We start from the raw sequence: 22793 nt of genomic DNA on the forward strand, positions 1-22793 counted from the left end.
GTTTTATTATAAAAATAAATAATAGAAATAATATTTCTATTATTTCTAATATTTTTATTATTTATTTTGAAATAATATTTCTATTATTATTATTTCTATAATTTTTAATATTTATTTTATTTTTACCTACGTGACTTTACCGAAAAAACCTAAGAGTATGAATCCTTGCAGTCACGAAAGCTTCAAATCTGACATGGGATGCATTCATCATGATGCCCACACGCCTCGCGACTCCCAACGAATCGACACGTCGAATCGTGCGCCACGCAAACGCGCGGCTGTTGAACAAGCGCGCGCCCGATCCGATCCGATCCAAGAATCGATTCGTCCTCCTACCCACGCCTCGAGACTAAGGAATCGGCGTTCGCGATTAATTTCAATCGGTGCGAATCGATTCCACCTTCTCTCTCCAACCGGGGTCCCCGTGATGGCGTCCGCTGGCGCTGAGGAGACGGCGGCGGCCGCTTTGGCCGAGGCGGAGGCGGCTACGCTCACCTTGGAGAGTATCCTTCGCCGCCGCCCGCCCGTCCCCCACACTTGTACGTCGCGTTGCGTGGCGATCGCGACAAAAGCCGCTTCCAGAAGCGTTTCGCACGTGACCCAACCCGCTGCTGGCCAAGCCACGTAATATGAATGGGGCGTCCACTGTACGCGCCGCTTGCCACCCGTCCCGTATCGGGCCGGCTTCTTCGTTTCGCGAGTCGGTGTGGCTTCGGTCCGGTACGCGCGGAACGTTGTTGGCATGTGTCACGACGTTAACCTCTATAGCAATCTGTCGGATAGAGCCTTCTTTCGTTTTTTTTAAAAAAATCCTTTATATTAAGTTCACATGGCTTGCTTGCTTGCGCGCTTACGACCGTGCAAATCTTTCGGTCGTTTTTTAACCCACTTCCCGTGATCCAATCGAGCTGACATGTTGCACACAGACTCGTTGTGCGTGACAATTTATTTTAGTGAAAATTTTTTTTCCTAATTTTTACACTTTATAGGAAAAATAAATTATATTTAATTACCAATTGCTTAATGGTGGCAGGCAATCATCTGACCCATAGGTGGCAGCCATCTCAAGCCAGAGGACGAGAGGACTCTAGCCGCCACGCATATAAAGTATTTATAGTGAAAAACTTTCTTTTTACGGGTTAATTTTTTTGGACTTAAGCGAGGTCCTGTGTGTGTACGGTGTGGTTGGACTTCTTTCGCGCCGTACGTCGCCGACCGCGCCGCTAACCTCGAGGTGGGGCGGTCTGGAAGGACGAAATCGCCCCTCGAATCGGTTCTCAACCGCGCTGGTTGCGTGCGGGTTCGGTGCTTGGGAATGGGAATGGGATTTTGTGTGTCTCTCTCGCACTGCGCACGTTTTGAACGCGCGGTGATGATGGTGGCTGCTCAACACAAGCGCTGTCCCAGGCGTACGTGGCTGACCCCCCCCCCCCCAACTCTCAGCACCCCCCACACATCTTGCTTGGCTTTACGAGCTTTTGACGGGACCCATCACCCTACCCGGCCCCCCTCGTTTGGAGCGCCTCCGATTAGCACGGCGCTAAAGAAGTTGAACATTGGTAGCAATGAGATGCGAGGTGTGATTTCAGCTGCTGATGGTCCATATGAAGAGCAGCGCTTCTGTCAGTCTACACACAAAGGCCTCCCCGCGCTTCCTTAAAAGCACTCCAACTTGCTCTGGTCCGCCTCTTCATTTTGATTGTGGTAAGCTTTAAATTAGCTGAGGTTCATATTTTCTGCTGTTCCAGAACGGTGTGTCTTAGCTGTGACAGATATCCTGAGCCCAACGTGTAAGCCCCTGTTAACTTCTCTAAATATTTCCTGAATTTACCATTGGACATTAAAATGACTGTCGTACATGTAGGAGCGCTTGTTTAAACCGTATGGTCACCAGACTTTTATTGGCCGCAGTTACGATGTCTCCGAGTTGCGTTCTCCGGTCCGCGAATTTCTCTTTCCCGTCTCTCAGTGTCATTCCAAGAATGCAAATTTCTTTGTTCGGAGTTTATGATTGAACAATTGTCTGATGTGCGAGATTTGTGCTGGTTACGAATTTGTTTTTCTTTTTCTGCGTGCTACTTTTCAGCTTCCGTTCCATCGTTTTTGTCGGTGTCCAATGCGTCTGACTCCATATGTCAGGGGCAAGTGAAATGCGCCAAATGAAAAATTCCTCCATTGGGTACACTGACGTTGCTTTTCATTGCCAAATTACATTTCGTGAAAATACTCCACTTGTACCCTAACGTCGTGTCAATCTAAAATCTGGCCAGCCCTCACACTCTACAGATGTGCACATTACCCCCAGATTTGTATAATATGAGATGTGGTCATACTTCAGCTTGCTCTATGAATATGAATTTCATTGTTAAATTCTACCCTATATAGCAGCTAGTGCCAGCATAGGGCAGTGCACAACATCCATTGTACTGTACTGTGCGTCGATGTCTATGCTCCCCGCCTGCAACGCTGAATTTACAAAGTAGGGTTAATATGAAAGTGGTTTCCTTCCCGTAGTGGTATATGCCATGTTGAGTGTGTGGACTTTATTTTCATCGATTGTAGCTTGCCTTGTACAAGGCTGCACGTTGCGTGTTTCCCATGCAAAATAACACATGTTGACCAAGTGGTTTTTCACATGGCTATACATATTGGAGCTGCCATAGTAGTTTAATGGTTAGCATTCTGGATTTGCAATCCAGAGGTAGCCAGCCTCTCGGCGCAGCACTTTAAACAATGGTACAAGTTTCTGAAATGCCCCTCTCCTCCACCTGTCTGCCCTGCAGTGTACACGGGTACATCACTCACTCAGCAGCTCACCTGTGGTAGGGTAAAGTGTGGGTACGCCCACCTATTCCAACACGCCCGGTCAACACGGCAGAGTAGAACAAATACCCTCTAGAATTTTGCCGCCGTAGAAGCTCTTCTGCCAGCAGTGGCGTGGGCAAGTAATTGCAGGGTTGTACCTTCACCTTTTTGTACAGATTAGGAGACACTTATAATAAGGTAACTTTTAACGCTTACAACGTTGCTGTTTGTTGTTTGAGAATCTTTTATTACAAAATGTGTTTGTGGCCATTATCGGGTTCGCCGCACGATATAAATGGTTGTCAACACCTTGACCCAGCGTGGCAGTCCTGCAAATTATAAAGGAGTCACAGCAACAGCATGGGCTGCGTCATGGAGACTACCAGCGCTACAGGTACTCGCACACCACACACAGATGTGTTGCATGTTACTTGCGTCTGCTACATTTTTACCGCCCTGACTTTATGTCAGTGTCTGTAATGATAGTTGGAATGTATATACCACGAGGATCTCAAAGCTCTACACGGCAAGCATGTAAACATCCATAGTGCATTCCCCCCCCCCCCCCCCCCCACACGTTTCTCTGCTTTGTAAGATTCGCCCCAAACTTGTGTCTGGCATCCATAAAGTAATAGAAATCATTTTTGTCACACACACAAGGACACTAGATTATTAAATGTACACCCAACTTTCGATTTAAAATGGGGGGGGGGGGGGGGGGGGGAGAAGAGTGCTTATTATAATCCAGACTAATAAATACATTCCAGCCATTTACAATCCAGCCAATGGATGGAGGCCTCCCCTATGCCATGTAGGCTTTGAGTTTAGTTCATCATGCTTCACCACACCACGAGTCCGTGCGTTTGGGAAATCGAACTTGGGTCGCTGAATTCTTAGCACAGCACGCTAACCATTCCTGCACCCACTGTGAAAACTTATAATAATACTACAAATTAAAATAGAAATGATAATTCCAGTTGGATAGATTAAGCAGTGCCACGACACCCCACAAGTTATCTGGACGCACATGCCATCTAAAATGAAGGTTTCATTGATTTTAACTCGATATTTTCCTATGAATTGTTGCAGGGGCTACTGCTCTCGACGGCTCCGGAGGCTGAGAAAAGCTCTCAACTTCAAAATGGGGAATCGCCACAAGTACACTGGGCGCAAGGTCACTGTGGAGTTGCTCAAAGACCCGCGGTGAGCGTTGCTGAATGTGACATCTTGTCATCCACATCATCAAGAATAGGCCATTGTGTGCTGACGTCAGGCTCCAAATTCGCCAAATTTGAAAGTTGCCTGCAAATTACTCAATTCGGAATATACATTGCAATCATCGCCCACTGCTGGCAGACTGTTGTCCGTTTGCAGGCAAGGTGCTGAGGAGTCGTCTTGTGCCCACAGGGAAAGTTGTCACTGAGGGTGCCCATTCACATGTTTGGGATGTGATTTAAAGTGCCATTGAGACGTCCTGGCATATACCGCACAATGTAAAAAGAAATCCTAATCAGCTGTTGTGGTGCGAGATGTTCACTACCTCGCCTGGTATACAGGAGGTCTTGGTTTCGACCTCGACCCTGACTCCTGTATATTCGGAGTTTGCATGCTCTCCCCGTGGTGGCGTGGATTTTTCTCAGTTTTTTTCCCCTCCACATTTAGAATCGACATGCGTTCAGAGCATTTGGCTGCTATAAATTTCCACGTGATGAGCCACTTCGTTGAGCTATCATTTGTCACCAGGTTGCTTCTGAAAAAGAGCTACATAGCTCAAGAGGGCCAGCCCTGTTAAAAAAAAATGGTTGATAGTTTTTATGACCATAATTGGAGCACCACAGGAGCGCGCGTGTGTCTGCGCATGTGCTTGCAGGTACCTGCTGCTGGAGCTGATGAGTGCGGAGCGCGCGTGGAGCTATGCCATGCAGCTCAAGCAGGAGGCCAACACGGAGCCTCGCAAGCGCTTCCACTTGGTGTCGCGCCTGCGCAAGGCGGCCAAGCACGCCGAGGCGCTGGAGCGCCTGTGCGAGGGCAAACGCATCGACGCCCGCACCAAGCTCGAGGCGCAGGTACCAAGCGAGGGGCCGGAGTGCAGAATGCGCTCATTTGGACATTTATAGCACTAAAATAATGTTAATAATCTCATTGCATGTTTCTAAATGTGGAGGGAAAAACTGGAGTACCCAGAGAAAATATCCAGGCGACCTCGGGGAGAACACACAAACTCCAAATATTCAGGCAAACTCCAAATATACAGGCGTCAGGGTCGGGGTCAAACCCCCGACCATCTGCATACCGGGCGAGTAGGACCGCACCACTGTGGTGCCCCATAATTAAATCAATAATTTAAGTTCAAATTGCTTCAGTAAGGCAGTAAAACAACAGCAAAAACAGTCCCAGATTACACTAAGACAACACACAGTCACTCAATAAAAATTGTACATTAAAATTGAATCTGTACGAAATGCTTAATTTCTGCATCTGTCCGTCTTGACAGGCGTACGCTGCGTACATGGCTGGCATGCTGAGGTTTGAAAAGCAAGACTGGACGAAAGCCATGGAGTCTTTTGGCAGCTGCAAGTAAGTCAGTGGATGGGGGGAACACACATTAGGTGAGCCAATGCGCCGGAGAAAAGCCGTGCGCACGGATTTGGTTTTGCGTTGCAGGCCGATGCTGCTTTTGCCTTGTGTTGCGCAGGGATAGCTGTCACTGAGGGTCCCCTTGGCTCAACTAAAGCGCCTTGGCTGTTGAGGCTTATCCTTTTAGCGATGGGTTTTTATAGCCAAGGTTTCTTAGCAACCTTTTGAGCAATTGTGTTGTTTTTTGTACGTAGGGTAAGCCCCTAATAATAGTGACACAACTGTATGGAAACTTTTGTTTCAATGGAATAATTTTCACTACGTTCATCTTGATCCCTGTTATAGACCATCGGGGCGAATTAAATACGGCAATAAAACTTGACACTGACTTTGTAATCACTAGAGGCGTGCGTACAGCTCCATCTACAAATGGGTTTATGAAGAGGGATTCATCTGTTGGACATTTACTGACATTAACATCTATGCTATGATGCGTTACCACCAAAATTTACCGCACTTGGTTGTATTGTCTGCAAGAGATGAAGACCGAGATATTCCGCTTACCAATCTATTATCGCGGTGTAATAAAATAAAGTCGGCGTACAATTTTCAGGTGATTTGTATAAATAAATAATGGCTCCGGGACCAGAGGTCGAGGAGGGTGGGAATGATGCATCATCATCATCCAAATCAGCCATCATTTATTGAAATAACGCAATCATCATCGTCGTTACCGAATCACATTTTAATACGACTTTTAATTACTGTACTTGATAAAAATATCTAAAAAAATATTTCTTCAAGTGATTAATTGATATGGCGCCAAGGATGAACGGGCAGCAGCGTCTGTCTTGCTCTTTCCACTGACCGTGCGCGCACGCATGTCATGCCTTCAGGACCATTTATGAGAAGCTGGCCAGCGCCTTCTCAGACGAGCAGGCTGTGCTGTATCGCCAGCGGGTCGAGGAGATCTCCCCCAACCTGCGCTACTGCGCCTACAACATCGGTAAGGGCCACGTACATCGCAGATCCCGTCCGTGGCTTCACCTCAAATGAGACTCCCTTCCCTTGCTGCCCCCTCCCCCCTCGTCCTCCCCCTTCCTCCGACCACCCCACTCGCCACCAGCCACCAGCTGCGTGAATGAGCATGCCGAGTAATCTTTGTGAAATGGCTTGTAATTGACGGCGGCAGCGCACGCCAAGTGAAAAGTAATTCACAAAAATTATGGACCTGCCTTGTGGGGGACGTGAAGAAAAGCCCTGTTGTGAGCGAGTTAAATTTAGCTGTGAATTTAAATGGACCTTTATTGTTCACGTTCAAAATCTGGCGTGGTGGTGAATCACGCGAGTGTGCTTTACTCTCACCGGCTGCTTTCCTTTATTGTTGCCTTCTGTGTTAAAATAGAGCACTTCCACAGTGCATGCTTTTTAAGATAATTACGCGTTTTTTTTTTGCTGCCGATTCTGTCCGTTGCTGTTGATTCTGTCCGTGCCGATAGTTATATCTAATTTTGTACACCGAGGCGCAATTGCTTGTCACCATGGTAATGATCAAATGCTTTTGTTGGGCGTTTTTTCTATTTTAAGCTGAAGATGATAAAAATTGTTATTGAGTTCACCTATTGAGAGGGTGCATTGCTAAAGGTGCCATATGAAAGCGGGGATGTTGAAGCAATCGAGGACTGCTTAATGACATGGTGGCATCATCCATTTATTGTTGCCTTATCGTCATTTATTGTCACCCTAGTCCCTTTACGACCCTGCAAAGTACATGGAGAGAAAGGGGGTAGGCTCGGCACAACATGGCTGGGAATGCTCTGAGCACAGATTGATGGGCGGCTTCGTCACTCGTCAGCGGCATTCTTTGTGGCGCAAGAGAGAGCAAGGTCACTTGTAACTTGACCTGACGGTGCACTAGTTACTCCAAAAACTAAAAATCACAGTTGCTGCACTTGAGAAGTGCCGTGACCTGCAGTGCGGTGGTAGTTGTGAAGACAGGCGTGAGTGAGACGACACAGTTGATCACTTCGATCAGATACCCTGGTAAATTAGAACCAAAACTTTCTCCGAAAAAGAGGAATGTTTCTGTCGATCTGAAGGGCTTCATTGCTGGAAGATTTTTGTGCAGGGAAAGCGGTGGCGACTTTACTGCGCTCGGTCGCCCTCCTGGTAGAGGACATTGAGTTTTTGTGTTTCCTCTCCGAATACACGGCAGCTTTTTGGCTTGGGGGGGGGAAATGCTAAATGTGCAGAATATCGTAAACTTACGCAGGGGCCAACACTGAAAAAATACAAATCGTACATCTCACATTTTGACAAAAAAAAAACGAAGTGGGCTTGTGCCAGGTGCAAATCGCGATTGGTGACAGGAGCGGCAGCCCAAATGAGCAAACGCCTCCAAGAGGATAACCACTGCTGGAGAAGGAGCGACGGGGTTAACTCGCATGGCACGCAGGAACAAGATGGGTCGTGGCATCGGAGAGACGGCGAGTGGCGTCGATGATGTGGCATGGCCTCCGTCCAGCAGTGGATAGATGGTGGATGTTTATGATTTATTGACGACGGTCCACCCTTCTGGCTGAATGGGAGGATTCCGAGCGCGATTTGCACCATTGTGTCACAGCGTCCGTTAACAGCGGGCCCTACTTTTTTGTTTGCACAGGTGACCAGTCGGCGATTGGGGATTTGTTGCAAATGCGCCTGAAATCTGGTGACAGTAGCAGCATGCTCACAGAAAAACTTGAGGTGAGTTGTGGACGTAATGAGCGTCTGGATTCGTGCACTTTATTTTCACAAGATGTGTACGATACTGTTGTGACATGGCTGGCTGCCGCACCTCTAGCGTCACTTGTCTAGTAGATTTATAAGTAAGATAAATTTATGATGCTCGTTGCCCATACGGGTAACTGCAACATTCAGGTACAGTGCTCCGATGCTATGAAAAAGCATCTGACCAAGGTTATGAAGTGTTTTGGCTCCTTCGTGAAGCTTCAAGCTGGTTTTGGGCAGCCCGAAACACAGTGTAGCTACGTATCTACAAGCACTGTTTGTTTTATGGCTGCATCTTCCTTCAATATATCTTTTACACTGGCACATATAATCCAAGCCACCATGGGGCCCTCATACTGATGGGAGGTTTTCCACTCGCTATTTGCCAAGCCAGGTCGGAAAACAAACTGTAATACCTCGATCCAATAAGGCATCTGCATCTAACTTGGGGCCAAGCAATGCCAGTGGTAGAGTTCATTGTGTGTGACGAGGTGTTAACTACCTCGCCTGGTATACAGGAGCTTGTGGGTTCGATCCCGACCCTGACGCTTGTATATTTGGAGTTTGCATGTTCTCCCCGTGGTGTTGTGCCGGGCTGCAGGTGCTGTTGGCTCAGATGCGTGCCAAGCAGTCGACGAGCATGAGCGAGGTGACGTGGTGCGGCCGCACGGTGCCCGTCAAGGTCGACCGCGTGCGCGTCTTCCTGCTCAGCCTCGAGGAGAGCGAGGCAGCCATCGCACAGGTGACGGCGGCCCCCGCGATCCACGCAGCCCACGCGGCCCCCACCGCTGGCTCCCTCGCCCCCTCCCGGCTCCCATGGCCCACCCTCGATTCACGCCCCAGCTCGTAGGATAATCATCATTTCATCATTTTGTGTTTGCACCATTCTTCTAGCGCAGGGGTCGGCAAAACTGCGGTTCTAGAGCCGCATGCGGCTCTTTAAGGACCGCTTTGTGACGTATTCACGTGCATTGTGGCTCTTCAAATCGTGAGATTTTTAATTAATTGGAAAAAAATGGCTCTTGTTATTTACGTTGCAGACCCCTGTAATAGTACAATGTTATCGACTGGTCTTGCCGGTTGGGGCTTGATCCTGCTGTGTGGTTTTACCCGATAATGTAATTTGCAGTTAAGGTTTCGAATTGGGTAGATTTTGGACGGTGACACCTGCACAACTGGGCCTACTCATCAATTCGGAAAAAACATCACGGGATCGTTAGCATCCACTGTGAAGCAGATGGCGTCTCGCGTTCATGAGTAATACAACCGCAGTAATAACCAAGGGTGCCCGCCGAGCTCGTTACCACGAACCTCCACAACAGTCGGCAAACGCGCTACCGCTTGGCCATGCTACCGCATGGCGTAAGATGGTGTCCTGATTTCTATGTCAATAGAGCAATCGATCGATGTTCAAACACAGCTAATTTTACGCGGCTTTCTGTGCTGATATTCCGGCCCATCGTTTTTTTGCAAGCTCCCCCACCGTGGTCATCGTGGGGGGAGTTTCCATTGATGCCGAGCGAAGCAGCCTTCGTCTTCAGCGGCTACGCACCAAGCGGCGTGCCGCCGAGCGCAGGAGTCGACTAGAGCGCAACGACTGATTGCGCTTGGCACCGCTCTTCCCCCTTTGCTGGTGGGTGCGCGAGTGCAGGCAGAGAAGGAGGACGGGAAGGAGCAGCTTTACGAGAGCCTGCTCATCGAGTGTCGCGACGCCATCCACGCCGTGCGGGAGGAGCTGAAGCTCGACCCGGTAACAGCGGTGCAGCGTCCGTCACAGTTTTCTTTTACTCCAAAGCGTCGTTCACTGCAATGTATAAGAACGCGCGGTGTGCTTTGTATTTGTGCAGTGCAATATGCAGTGCGCGCAATATTTCATGCAATGCACGTGCGTGTTGAACTTCTTTCGCACCGTATGTAGCCAACTGTGATGGATATACAAATGTCAATGCATTATACATGTGCGTTGCATGTGTATGCATTTGTTTATTTAAGTAAATTTTCCATGCAAATGCGCACGTGTAATGCGTTCACGTTAGCACGTGAACACGGATCCGCTCTCGCGCATCCCGTGTGGCCACAGTCTTCTACTGATGTCTTGCCGAGTTTAATATGAATTCCAAAACTGGGCCTAAATGTGACATTTTGGATCCAATTGATCATAATATGTGATGTCACATGCATCGACAACATTTACACGACAACATTTTAAACGACATCGTTTCCATGGCTTTTCCACCAGAGTAGCCATCATGTGATGTCATATTAAATTGACTGTTTTACTTTTGGAACATTAGATTAAAATGCAAAAGTCGGTGATTTTTTCTGTAAAAAATTATGATATGATTATATTGAATGCATGAACTATGAAAGTTATTACTGTTTACTATATATTTGAATACAAAAGTAGAATATACATTCGAATTCAAAATTGGACTGAAAATATCTGAAATTCTGATATTTAAAAAATGTAATCTGATACTCCTCCCGAATGCATTCATGCACATCAATTTATATACACTCCACTGTTATGTTGCAATCCTCTTTTCAACAGCTGAATGAGCATTGGGAAAATAACAGTTCCATTTTCTTACAAATGAGAGCATTAAAAATATATTGAGATTGGCGGGAGACGGCCTTTAAAATAAGATGTCGTTTTCTCATTTTTGCTGCCTTAAACAGAAACCAAGGGAATCTGTTAAAAAACATAACGTAGAGAAGCATTGTGTACCTTGGAGCATAATTTGAATCGTCTAATAGTAAAACGCATTTCAACAGTTAAAATGCGCGACGTTTATGGTCTTTGCAAAGCAGCTTCCATTTGTTGTTGTGTCGTTAACTCGTTAAGTTTTTCTAGCCCACAATCATATTTGCACTTGTGCCCATGTTGTAAATTGTTTGATGCATGTGGGTATGCGTGTGTGCGCACGTGGGGAGCGTTAGTGTAGCGCCTCGCGCACTGCGTTACGAACCCGGCAACCCAATTTAGAATTCCGCTTACTGCTAACACCAGTGACGATTATCTGAATGGGTCCTAGGGAGACAAAGGCGGCCTGAGCATGGTGCTGGCCACCCACTCCCTTGTGCCGTGCCGGCCTTCATGGGAGCCCGCTATAACAGCACTTGCCCCAAAAGTCTGCGGAGGCTATACGGAGGATCTTTGTCCTTGTGTGCACGTGGACGCAGAAACAGCGAGAACGAGAAACGGAGGCAGGAAAGAACTCGAACCTGCAACACCTACATAGGTAACGACCTCCCTCCCCCCCACTCCCTGTTGTGCATTGGCCCGAAGCGTTGAAAACAACACAGAAGCTGCGAACAAAATAGTGCCGAGACAGCTGACGGCATCGGGTGTTCATGGTTGTCATGGTTACCACACTGGATTTCTGGAGCAATCCAGGGGTCGACGGATCGGGCTCCCGGCAATGAGCAAGTCTTTTAAATCTCCACCGCCGCGTCCGTCTACCCAGCAGTGTCAGTGGGTTACACCGCAGGTCATCGCTCAGCAGGTCTGCGTGCGGTGGAGGGTAGAGTGTGGATGCTCCCACCTCTTCGAAAACATCCGGCCAGGGTGGAAGAGTAGACAGAATACCTTATTAGCTTTGAGACTTCAGAAAACTAAAATTGCAAATGTTCAATATTTTCATCTTTTCCCAGAATAAGGAGCAAGGTGAACACGAACGTTTCAAAGCCTCTTTTCTTTTTTTTTACAAACTCCCAACAATATGCAATTTAGTTGGCGAACATCAATTTAGGCGATTTAAAGTGTTTCACGAAAGAAGCCTTCCTTGCGTTTACTTGTGCTGGACGTAATGGAAATAAAAAGCACGAGTCGTGATGTTGTTGAATATTGCTTTTGAATTGCGTGTGGGGGTGCACTTACTTGGAAGGCATTCGGCGAAGGGGTTTTTAAGAGATGTACTGTCGGGAAATAGTTGTAAGCTTGCAATGCTCCTCGTTCTTCAAAGAGTTCAAATATCGTCAATTGTAGGGGGAAAGAAAATTAACGCGCTTTTTTCCTTTTGCGATTTTTCCCACTTCCATGTATGCCGATGTATATTTCAGAAGCTTATGTTTAACCTGCTTCGGTTAAGTTCTTAATTTTTTCATCTGCAGGTAGTATCTGAAACAAGTTTATTGCACAATAACACAGGCTGTCTTTTGTGACATGTTTGCCTTTAATCTATCTGTTTTTATCTTCACTAATTTGTCTTGTGTCATTCTAGAGTGTCTAAAGGGGGGATCTGTGGTATAATAATGGTTCATTATTTGGCCAGGTGCGGACAGTGCAATTGCCATGGTGGCTGAGATGTTAACTACCTTGCCTGGTATGCAGGAGGTTGTGGGTTCGATGCTAACCCTGACGCCTGCTGCTGTATATTTGGAGTTTGCATGTTCTCCCCGTGGCCGTGTGGATTTTTTCTACGGGTCCTCCGGTTTTTCCCTCCACATGTAGATACACGCTTTTTGAGTATTTGGCTGCTTTACATTTCCACACGATAAGCCACTTCGTTGAGCTTTCATTTGTGGCCAGGTCGCATCTGAAAAAGAGCTGTATAGCTCAGTGTGCCTTACCTGGTCAAATAAATATAGTTTAGCAATTGGGGGTCCGGTGGGTCGGGTCAGCGCTGACGTGGCACCGCTGAGATCCTAAGTTCGAATCCAGGTTACAGCTGCACGTGATAAAACCGGGATTTCAAATGTAGCCAGTTAATAGTCTTAGCCGGTCACCAATGACTGGACAAAAAAAATCTATCGCATAAAAAAATGTGGTTCCGCACTTGGTTCTGATAAATTCCATCTCTTGATAATTAAAATATCAGTTTGTCTTCTGCCAAAAAATTACTCTCATATACAGAGCAGGTGGTAAAGTGCTGCCCTCTGCTGTGGTACCAGAGGTCACTTGAAGGGAGCGCTACGATATCTGCTTCCTTGCGCCGGGGTTGCACTGCTCTGCGAAACAACTGAATGGATACTTTTATACTTTGTCTTGTAACATGACGCCGATAGTGCGGTGGGAATTGGGCAGGGTGGCGGGGGGAGAAGTTACAAGAAACATTTTATTTCTCAAATATTTTAAAACAAGAACGATTGAGCCGTGGTGACCCTGCGCATGTATTCATCCGGGAGTGCAGCTACCTGACGTTCATAAAGCTGAGCAACACGGTGGAGCGCAACGTGGTGATGGCGCGCGCCCTGCGCCGCCGGCTCAGCCGAGGCGCCGTTGACGACGGCAGGAAGGCGCCGCGTCCCCAGGAGCTGATCCGCCTCTACGAGCTCATCCTGCAGAGCCTGAACGAGATGCAGCTGCTGCCCGGCATGGAGGCCGATCCGGACCTGTGGCGATCTCTCGATAACAAGAAATCGGCTTACAAGGCCTTCAGGTGCGGCAGCAGAAGTAGTGGTAGCAGCAGCAGCAGTAGTTGTAGCAGCAGCAGCTGTAGTGGTAGCAGCAGCTGTAGCAGCAGCAGCAGCTGTAGCAGCAGCAGCAGCTGTAGTGGTAGCAGCAGCAGCAGCTGTAGTGGTAGCAGCAGCAGCAGCTGTAGTGGTAGCAGCAGCAGCAGCTGTAGTGGTAGCAGCAGCAGCAGCTGTAGTGGCAGCAGCAGCAGCTGTAGTGGCAGCAGCAGCAGCTGTAGTTGTAGCAGCAGCTGTAGTGGTAGCAGCAGCAGCTGTAGTGGCAGCAGCAGCAGCAGCTGTAGTGGCAGCAGCAGCAGCTGTAGTTGTAGCAGCAGCAGCTGTAGTGGCAGCAGCAGCAGCTGTAGTGGCAGCAGCAGCAGCTGTAGTGGCAGCAGCAGCAGCTGTAGTGGCAGCAGCAGCAGCTGTAGTGGCAGCAGCAGCAGCTGTAGTGGTAGCAGCAGCAGCTGTAGTGGTAGCAGCAGCAGCTGTAGTGGTAGCAACAGTAGCAGCTGTAGTGGTAGCAGCAGTAGCAGCTGTAGTAGTAGTGGTAGCAGCAGCGGTAGCAGCAGCAGCACTAACGGTAGCAGAAGTGGCAGACGCCACAGCGGCCAAACTGTCTGCTGTCGCCTTCATTGTCATCATCATTACAGTTGATGGTGTCTTTTGTTTCCCTTTAACATGGCGGTGTTCTCTTCTGCCACAGGGAACCCCTATGAACAGAGAAACACGTGTGCTGTAAAACGAAACATCATTTGTCAAGATGACAAATGCTTTGCGCACCTACTGCGCGCATATACTTACAGTATATTACCTGCCTGCTGCAGGAATTGAATTGTGGACTATATAAACTAGTGGCGAGTACACTCACCACTAAGACAGACTACTTGGCAGCTCATGCCAACATCTTATATGAATGTACGTTGAACTTTTTTTGCACTGTACGTAGCCAACTGTGCTAGTCATAGGTGTGGAAAATAATCGGCTCATTTGCTAGATGGTCTCTTTAATCGTAGAATTGCAATCCTTGTTATCATCATCATCTTAGTGTCAAGTTATACTCCTTGGAGCTACGAATGATAGTGTGCAAGCAGGTGTGAATGTTGTGTTCACGTGTGTTTGCGTGCATGTGTCCACAGGTGCTACTTTATAGCACAGTCGTACTTGGCGGCCAAGAAGTGGACGGAGGGGCTGGCGCTGTTTGAGCGCGTCCTCAAGTACGCGAGGGAGGCGCAGGCCGCCTGCGCCCAGAGCAACTGCCCCAATATGGTGAGTGATGAGCACCGAGACCACCGGGGCAGCCACTGCCATTCGTTGTTGGGGGGGGGGGGGAGGGGGATGGGGAAAACCTTGTCAAGTCTCGAGGCTTGTTTTAATCGTATAGTCCTGTATTTGGGGTGTTGGGTAAATTCACTGTTTTGTGTGTCCTGCAATGTTTTCCTCAGTTTTATCGCCATTATGTTATGTGATGAGAGGAAGTTTGCTTCTGGATAACCGCGCAAAACTACCCGAGTTCCCTTCAAAGTGACCTCTGGTCCATACATTAGTACACAGTGCAGCACTTTCCCACCCATTCTGCATATGAGCATACTGTACTCGCATCTCCTTCATCGATATTTTAATTCTCAGAGCTGGAATTTTGCCAAATTAAGTACAAATTTAAGCGGATGGTTTTTGTGTGCGGTCATTGGCCATGGGGCTGAGACCATTAGTTTGCTAGGCTTGAGAACCCGGTTTAAGCAGAGGCGACTGCCGGGATTTGAACCCACGACGATCCCCGTGGTGTCACCTCAGCGCCGTGACCTCTGAGCCACCTTGGCCAGAATTTAGCAAACTCCTTTTTGAACATTGCTTTGCATGTGGAGTAAAAAAAATACTGCGTACCCAAAGCAAACCCAGGATTTAAAACTCAACGGTCCACACAGACAGATTCATGAATCCCCGCCCCCCCCCCCCCCCCACTTGTGTTGCCATGTCCCCGGCTGCTTCAGAAGCGCAGTGCATTTTTGCGAGTTAGTCATTTGCGTGATACACCAACACTTGCCTCGACACTCGGAACAGAAGTGAAGTTTGGGAAGCCCTACTCTGCATTGCCTACTGTATTTTGATAACTGCCTTGCATTGTTTTATGCTTGCATTGATGCTTTTGCTTTGGCATACCTGCGTTTAGGATCAGAATGAACTGGAAGAGCTGATCAACTCCATAAACGCCGAGAAGTACTCGATACAAGCGACAGCGATACTCGGTAAAAGTGCTTCTGCCGTGCGCCGCTAAACCTTTTGACAGCACTTATGTCACGAAGCAACGTATACTCACATCCACCGACTGTGCCACTGACAAGAGGGGGTGCAGCAGTAAGTGCTATCCAGACTGTCTGTGCAGAAGAATTGCCACCATCACGGTCCCATTTTTAGTTTTATCCGCAAAATCCGCCGCACGAAGTGCAGTATGTGATAAATAACGTGTACGGTAATGTTGCTTTTGCAGTGGCACGCAACAAAAAAATGTCAACACATTCGTCGTGTGTCCTTTTTGCGCGCGAATTTCATGTGCTGCAAAGAAGGGCCATTGTCTGAAACATCACCTGTTAAATTTCGATTTAAAGCTTTCGTGACTGCAGGGATTCATCTTCTTGGTTCTTTCGGTAAAGTCACGTAGAAGGGAAATAATAAAAGAATAAAAATTTAACATAAAATAATTCTCACGACGTTTCGGCCACAACGCAAGCAGCCGTCCTCAGGTGAAGAACAGGTCTGTTCAGACGCTGTCTTCCCGACAGACCTGTTCTTTACCTGAGGATGGCTGCTTGCGTTGTGGCCGAAACGTCGTGAGAATTATTTTATGATGTTTTATTTTTATTATTTTATTATTTCCCTTCTACGTGACTTTACCGAAAGAACCAAGAAGATCACCTGTTAATATACTCTTCCTTATGAGGCGCTGTTATATGAAGTGCGAAACACACGTTCTAAATTGCATGTCCTTGTGGGTAATACTGGACGAGGCAAAGACATTATCCCAGCCAGTGCTCCTAATGTGATCACCACACTTCTCCGTTTCGAGACGCTTATTTTACGTTGTGATTCTATTTGTGTGTGCCCTTGATGTGGGTTACAGATTGTACAGCCGTAAGGTGGTCACTGGCTCGGAACAAGTTGCATAGCTTTATTATCTTGCAAGAGCAAAAGTAGGGAGACTGTTTACTTTTAACAACATTGTATGGACACCCATTTTCAACTACGGTTGGCGCAACCCAAGCCCATTTTGAAAGTACAATGTTGCGTACCTTTTAAACGCCTTTGCTGGCTTTGTTTATTTGTTCTCGTCCAAAGTTGGGAGCGACTCACGACCTCCTCTTGATACCAAGATCCAGGATGGTCACGTCTATGCGCCGTTTCTCGGTGGCAGCCCCAACAGTCTGGAACGATATCCCTCTGCACATTCGCAGCATCACCTCAATCGCCTCCTTCAAGAGACGCTTAAAAACTCACCTCTACAATCATGCTTTCGAGCGACTCTGAGCTTGGCTCCGCGCCTCTGAGTTGCGGCCACTACGTCTGCAAATTTGCGCGCGTTACAAATTGAACTATTATTATTATCATCAAAAAAGTCATTTTGACCCAGGCACATCTGACATTTGTGCCTACGAGTTGAAAAAATGTGTATGTGGGCGTGTGTCCTTTTTCGCATCGTACGAATGTGGGTGCTGAGTGCAGTTCAGACGTCGCTTTTATTTGTGACCGATCCCTACTGCGCCAAGATCGTGAAGCGAGCAAACGTTTGCGATTTTAAAGCCCGAGTCCCACATGCGGCTACCGAGAGGCGAGCCGGCTACAGTGGTTACGTTAACGGCATGCCACCAGGTGGCTGCCACTTAACTCTTTCGCTCGTTTGTTGTTGTTCTTCGCAGACTCTGACGATATTGGCGATCGCATGGCGGCTTTGGAAGTTTCGGATAACAAAGTAAGGATCTGCAGCAAATGTAATATTGGCGGCGAAAGCCACGATTCATCAGTGTGTTCTCTTATCGTATATTTAATAGGTACAGCACTACCATTTGTAGTTCATTGGTGTCCATAAAACCGAGCCATTGTCAATGTTTTTAGTGTAAAAGTGATGCTATCCCTATGTGCCAATATCAAAGCAGTGTCGAGCTCTGCTGTGTACGAGTTGTTGGTTGCCCCCACCATGCTGATCAGGCATTTGATCGATCGCATTCATCATACAGTTTATCTGAAAGTTACAATTTATATGCATATGCAAAATGTGACCTTTTGGGTAATGGGGAAAAAAAAAGTAGATGGTGCAGATGAGTTTGATGGTGCTACGCATGAGACCTTACCACAAGGGAGATTCTTGAGTCGAATTGTGACCCCCAAATTGTGACCATTCATTGAATGGCGAGGGGTCGTGAATGCCTGTTGGTCAGGCCGGCGTCCCTAACCCTGCCCTCCTCTCTCTGTCGCCTTCCTCCCCAGCCCTTGCTCGAGCGGCTGGACGTGTACCGCCTGGACCCGGCGCTCGTCAGCAAGCAGCCCAACCTGGTGACATTCCCGCCCGAGTTCCAGCCCGTGCCCGTTAAGCCGCTGTTCTTCGACCTGGCGCTCAACCACGTGGCTCTGCCGCCGCTCGACGACAAGCTAGAGCAGAAGTCTCGCAGCGGCTTCACGGGCATGATCAAGGGCATCTTCGGCTTCCGCAGCTGAACCAACTCTCCCGCCCCCTGACCCCGACCCCCCCAACCTTCCGCCACCCCCACCCCGCGCCCGCCACCCCCACCCTCTTCTCTCGCTCCTCACGTCCTCGCACCGGTCACGCACACTCTGCCCCGCACGCCACACACACATCCACTCCCCGCTCTTTCGATCCGTACCACTTGCGCGCGGCGTGGTTAAGGGAATTCCCCCCCCCCCCCCCCAAAAAAAGCAAATAGCTCTTATGAATACAAGGGCAGCCTGCCTGTCCCCTCAGGCATTGTTAATTTAGTCAGCGTTTTTAGTCCATTTCACGACAAACGTGGGGATTTGTCAGCGTTTTATTTGTTTACTGAATGATGAAATCCGTAGAGTAAGACTTAAATAACATTCTACAGGTGGTCATCAACTAGACTGACTTTAGTTAAAGTGCTCACACAATTCACACTATCCACTTGTTGAGACGGCAATTTTGTTTCGTAAAAAATTAAAGGCCGGCTCAATTCTGTGAAGAACATTCTCGTGAAGATATCTCCGTACGTATTTGTTGGGCAGCTGGTAGACACACGACCTCGGGATGTATCAGCAAGACGGGGGGGGGGGGGGGCGGCGTTTGTGCATTAGGGTTGCGCCTTTAAACCAGCAGGCTCGTGCTCGGCATACGCTTGTTCATATTATTGATTTAAACAAACTAATGACTGTGTTGTTTTAGTCTCTATTCGGTCGATTATATGTCATGCTGTTAATGTCTCGGTGCAGAGCGAAATGTTTTCTTCACGGAACTCGCACTATTCAACCCTCTCCCATTCCGATGACGTACGTGTGCGTATGCGTACGTCATCGGTGTATGTTATACGCTTTTCTTCCGATGACGTACACGTTTTTCTTACGATTCCGGAAGACGTACCGAGGCTCCCCCCCCCCCCACCCCACATGGCCACGCGGGAGGGCGTGTGGCACAGTTTGGCGCCAGCTATCGTAGAGTGTGGTCGCGTCGCTACGGTTCTTTGCGGGTGAGTAGAATGTCTTTAAAAACAATGACGCTATGCCTCTCTAAATAAAATGACCGTTAACGGGAAAGGGTTAACAATGAGGGAGGTGTGTGCATTACTGCTCTTCCCCCCCCCCCTTTTTTTGCTGAATGCCCTCAAAGATGGGCAAGGCCAAATGTTGTACAACACAATATTAACGCAATGCTTTTTTTAATTTGGCGCGGCTCGTCTGTAATTTTGTGGCTGGGCTTGCGTTGGGCATGGGGTAGAGTGCACTCTTGGGTGCAAACGAGACCTTGGCGGCAGAGATCGCAAACGGGTTTTGATTCCTTACCCATACCCAGCAGGGTACGGGTATCCGTTCCCTACCCGTACCCGAACCGAAATGAGTGGCAAACGGTTACTCACCAGTGACTCACGGCCTACCCGTACCCGACCGCACCAGGGTCGCAAACGGGTACCCGTACCTGGCCGGGTACGGGTAGCCGGGTATCGGGTAGGATACAGGTATCGGGTACCCGGTTGCGACCTCTGCTTGGCGGAGGTTGTGGGGGGGGGGGGCTGTTGGGAATGTGGGTAACAGGCATCGACGCAGCGCGTTTTGGCGTTATGAGACAGCTCAACTGCGAAGATGCAACGTTTCGCGAGTTTCCTTTTATACACATTACTTTGCAAGTTTCACACAAATTGATGCCGGTAGAATTTGGAAAACTTGTGATACTCATATTAGTGACATGGCTCTTTGGAAATTTACCGATTTGTAGAATTGAACTTCACGCAGAAATACTTCGAGGTTTAAGTCGTTTTTTTTAGGTTCACCCAACCATAAATTCGGTATTCGTAGTACGCCAATTGGCAGATGGCTTGTGATGGGGAAAATATTATCGTACCTGTATCTCCATCGTCACGAGGGCCAATATGGAAGACTGCAACTTAAATGAAGAATCCCTTGTCTTTACAATGTGGATAATCACACCATTGAATTATGTGCAGCATTGGGCCAGTTGTACCCCTTCAGGAGCCCCAAGTGATCCCACTGGTGTCCCATACTTGCATGAACAACTTGGCCTGTTTAGCAGACCGCTGTTCCGCACTGAGAGTGGAACGGGCAGTGGCTTTATAAACGTGCTTAAAGGAGTCTTGTGCTCAAGGCACAATGATGCTCGCCAGGCATTACAATCCCGGCTTTATTTGCTCTCCGCGTTATACCCGTCCATAGTGGTATGTAGTGCACCGTTGCTGCCTTAACGGGAAACGGAAAATGTTTGCCAGTGTGGAAGGCTGAAAATTGGTTCAGGATCCGCGAAAGGACTGGACTCTGGAAACACATGAACTGAGCTGTGTCAAAAATCGTAACCTTGTGATCAGGGTTGTTTTGAGTGAACCCACAGTGCGTGTGGGCATAGCCAGGATTGCAAAGCAAGTTTATGTTTTGCGTCTCGTACACAAGGTCCGTGGTGGGCATTGTGCAAGGACCGTTGGTCCTCAAGTATCGTCTTCGTATAGGTAGTGGCTGTTAGTGTTCGCTGTCAGAGGTAATGTGCTGGCGTTGTTCAATACAAGGACCAGTGACTTGCATTGTCCCAAGTTGGATGTACAAGAGCATCAAGACTTTTAAGGTCTCTATCTGCCAAGTTTCTGTTATTGATCATGGTTGGCAGGTAGTATGGGAGTCCAAAATAACAGGTCACTGTGACTGTGGCAAACAATGTGTGTCCGCTGCAGATTGTCCTCATTGGTGCACACTCACTACTCAACTAGGAAATTCACTACGTAAGATTAGACCCACACAACAATCTTGTGAACAAATCCTAGAGCCTGCAAGTGGCTGCGAAAAGATGTTGACTCTACGACCTACTCTTGAGAAACTGGATTTGTTTTATTTTTGTATTTGTGGGATAAATGTAAATCGCTGCAGACCCCATAAAATAGATCTCTCTCGTTTGTCTAGATAGAAAAATGCCATATTTTGAAATGCATTTAATAAGGTTCAAGCATGTCTCTGATGAACGTGTTGTTGATGCGAATGGGGTCTTTCCTGTTAATCTTCAGTACCTACAAAAACTTTCAAACATGAAGATTTTGATTTTTTTTTGAGCAGGTTTATTTGGCACGGATTTGGGTAGTGTTTTATTTCTGTTAGAAATGTTCCTTTTATCTTTGGATTACTTTCAAAGTAATGTAAAATGGTACCTGCTTAATCAAACATCCGTCAAAACGGTTATGATTGGAACACAAGAAAAGAAGATGCATCAACAAAAATTAAAAAGCATAAAAAAAAGAATTGTTAATTTCTAAATATTAAACTTGTTTTATGCAGCGTGATTAATTTTGAAATAGTATTTTAGAATACTTATTTTCCAGTCAATATGTTAAAGATTGGGGGGGGGGACATAAGAGGGGGATTTATGCCACGCTAAAATAATAGTCTTAAATTTATAAGTTTTGGAAAGTTTTTGCCTCTAAAATACAAAGTCTTGAAAATTGCTCGAGTATTATTGTGCAAAGCTGTAATTCTGGGCGCAATAAAATGTTTCAGTACTTTGTGCCATCTGGATTAATAAAATAAGTGCAATGTCTGAGTTCATAAAACACTCCAGTACGAGTTTTCCCACATTTCATGCATTTCACTTGGCTTACGTTGAAACTTTGAGTGACCAGGAGACAAGTGTAATACTTTAATAACATTACTCAAGTTATTTTTTATAGGAACTTAATTTCAAGTACCGTTATTATTGGTGTGTCATGCTAATTTTGCTTTTAATCTTTTTGTATAATGTGGGTGTCCTGCATATTACAGCATCATTGCCAGGGCTCAAGTGTTGATATATTGAAAATAAACGTGTGTTAAGCTCGGAGGGATTGGCGTGCCTGGGTGGCAGCCTCTCTCATGTGTACAAAGTAGTCTTCTCTGTATTGCCTGGTGGCATTTTGGGGAGAATACCCAACACGAATGGCTATGGGTGGCAACTTACATTCACTACAACGCACGGTCAACTTATCGATTCCCCCTGAACCACGGCACCATAACTAATCAACTTATAAACGATGCTGTTGAATGGCTTAAGGATGATCTGACATGTTTCGCTTACAAATTCGCTTGCTTATCTCTGCAACACGCCACGGTCGCCGTGAATGCCTGTCCATGGAACGCCAGTATTGTTCGCCCGCCCGTCACCTCTACAAGAAGCTGATCTTGACACCAGCAGTCTCCTTGGTAGGTGTCTCCTTTGCAGTGGTCGCCTTGGTTTACGGAGCCTGGGCATGTGCACTAACCATGTCAACAATCTCAAGCAAGAATGCCTAAGGGCGCAAGGACGTTTAAGAAAGAGGTTGCATAAAAAGACTTAAGCCATGTTTATTTTATTTTTTAAAAGTGCATATCAAAAAAAAATTGTACCATTTACTGCAATTGCACAGTTTGTATATACATGATTAGTGTAATATTCAAATGTAACATCCAAAAATATACAAACATGAGCACATCTGTAAATTTAAAGGCACTTAAAACAAGTAAAATCCCACCATTGGGCGACATGAAACACCAATATGAATTCCCTAGTA

General features: G+C 47.2%; 1 protein-coding gene across 1 annotated transcript; it reads left to right on the top strand.

Moving 5' to 3' along the window:
* Positions 1 to 392: 392 nt before the first annotated feature.
* SRP68 (signal recognition particle 68) lies at positions 393 to 21770 on the top strand. Its single transcript, XM_061548934.1, has 15 exons — positions 393 to 503; positions 3133 to 3199; positions 3895 to 4008; positions 4676 to 4871; positions 5300 to 5382; positions 6279 to 6388; positions 8045 to 8127; positions 8753 to 8893; positions 9803 to 9901; positions 11335 to 11393; positions 13284 to 13532; positions 14682 to 14811; positions 15713 to 15788; positions 17454 to 17506; positions 18022 to 21770. The coding sequence occupies exons 1-15, from the start codon at positions 428 to 430 to the stop codon at positions 18247 to 18249; spliced, it is 1764 nt and encodes a 587-aa protein (XP_061404918.1). The 5' UTR covers positions 393 to 427; the 3' UTR covers positions 18250 to 21770.
* The last annotated feature ends 1023 nt before the right edge of the window (positions 21771 to 22793 follow it).

Source organism: Lethenteron reissneri, chromosome 10, assembly GCF_015708825.2.
Source record: "Lethenteron reissneri isolate LAM-NWPU_2019-01 chromosome 10, ASM1570882v1, whole genome shotgun sequence".
Classification (NCBI taxonomy): domain Eukaryota; kingdom Metazoa; phylum Chordata; class Hyperoartia; order Petromyzontiformes; family Petromyzontidae; genus Lethenteron; species Lethenteron reissneri.

Excerpts from the sequence above, each read along its gene's own strand:
- SRP68 (XM_061548934.1), top strand. The coding sequence starts at position 428 with ATGGCGTCCGCTGGCGCTGAGGAGACGGCGGCGGCCGCTTTGGCCGAG. Across the intron at positions 3,200-3,894 it reads GGAGACTACCAGCGCTACAG|GGGCTACTGCTCTCGACGGC; the intron begins GTACTCGCACAC and ends GAATTGTTGCAG. Across the intron at positions 17,507-18,021 it reads TGGAAGTTTCGGATAACAAA|CCCTTGCTCGAGCGGCTGGA; the intron begins GTAAGGATCTGC and ends CTTCCTCCCCAG.